General features: G+C 35.6%; 1 protein-coding gene across 1 annotated transcript; it reads left to right on the top strand.

Moving 5' to 3' along the window:
- The first annotated feature begins 360 nt into the window (after positions 1–360).
- LOC111384774 (large ribosomal RNA subunit accumulation protein YCED homolog 1, chloroplastic-like) lies at positions 361–1,148 on the top strand. Its single transcript, XM_023009097.1, has one exon. The coding sequence runs from the start codon at positions 411–413 to the stop codon at positions 1,056–1,058; it is 648 nt and encodes a 215-aa protein (XP_022864865.1). The 5' UTR covers positions 361–410; the 3' UTR covers positions 1,059–1,148.
- Positions 1,149–1,368: the final 220 nt, after the last annotated feature.

The following is a 1,368-nucleotide window of genomic DNA, read 5'->3' as shown; positions in this document are numbered from 1 at the left end:
TCGTAATCCTCATTCTCGTTGTGAGTAGTGGGTAAGGGAATTTGTAAAAAGAATTTGTACATATAGCATGATTCCAATTATAATTAGTGGAGAAAATTGAATATTTTTTTAACAACAAAATTAGGACCAAATAATCATTAATCACTTTAGAAGAGCCTTTGTTTGCCTATTATTTTCGAATACTTCTACTCCTACAAAGTTGGTGTACAAAAGTGGAGTGTCAAAGTGTGTTGGCAAAATCTGGACCCTTGATTTCTAATGATTTAAAAATCTATTTTTAAAATAATTAATGTAGATTTAATTTTATAACCTAACTTTGTAAATCCCCTTTGTCATATGTAGCATATCTCATTATTTTCACTAGCTAGGAAAAAAATCCCTTGTGACTCGTGCTTAGTAACTTAACCTAGATGTTTTGCCAAGCCAAACCCATATCCACTGCTAAAATGATTCATGCATTCGGCACCGCCACAGGCACAACCGCCGTTCCGTCATCCACTCTAATCCGATTTAAGTTATACCACAATGAAAGACTACGAAAACCCTTCAAATTGAATGCCACTACTATATTCCAGAAGCAACCAGGCAGCCCACCGAACTTAATTCTCTCAAGAGCCCACAGTACCACTGAATCCAACTTAATTACCGAGGCCGAAGAATCCAGTTGTAACAAGTGGGAATTTCAAAGCGAAGAGATTGTAGAACAAGAAGATGAGGATGAAGAGTGCCCATGGGAAGGTGCAATTATTTACAAACGGGACCCGAGTCGTTCCCATTTGGAATACTGCACTACTTTAGAAAGATTGGGTTTGGGAAAGCTTTCATCGGAGGTGTCAAAATTTCGGGCTTCGGAAATGGGTATTCGGGTTACCAAATCCGTGAAAGATTATCCGAATGGGACGCCGGTTTTGGTTTCCATTGATGTGACAAGGAAGAAGGGGAAGATGCGATTAGATGGAATTATCCGAACTGTTCTTAGTCTTGGCTGCAACAGGTATTTAGTTTACAGCTTACTATCTGCTTATGCCTTCGTACTTTTGGTTGATTTCTTATCTTAATTGTTTGCCTATACGTCACAGTGCTTGTTTGATGTTTGGATAAGCTTAAAGAAGTCACTGACAAGTAAATTTTAAAATAATTATTCTTTAGTTGGTTAAAGTTGGTAATTCCTTGACGTCAAAATAAGTAACTTTCGTATTTAAAAGCAAGAAAAAGAGTAATTTACTCAAACATGTTTTGAAATAAAAATTTACTTGTTAACTGGATAATCAAACTGTGCTATTGTATTAGCAAAAAGGTGTTTCTTGGTGAGGATGATTTGTTTTTTCCGATAGCGTAATTTTTTTTTTTTTTTTTTTTTTTTCAAAA

Source organism: Olea europaea, unplaced genomic scaffold (assembly GCF_002742605.1).
Source record: "Olea europaea var. sylvestris unplaced genomic scaffold, O_europaea_v1 scaffold29994, whole genome shotgun sequence".
Classification (NCBI taxonomy): domain Eukaryota; kingdom Viridiplantae; phylum Streptophyta; class Magnoliopsida; order Lamiales; family Oleaceae; genus Olea; species Olea europaea.
This window is presented reverse-complemented; position numbering and strand designations above follow the sequence as displayed.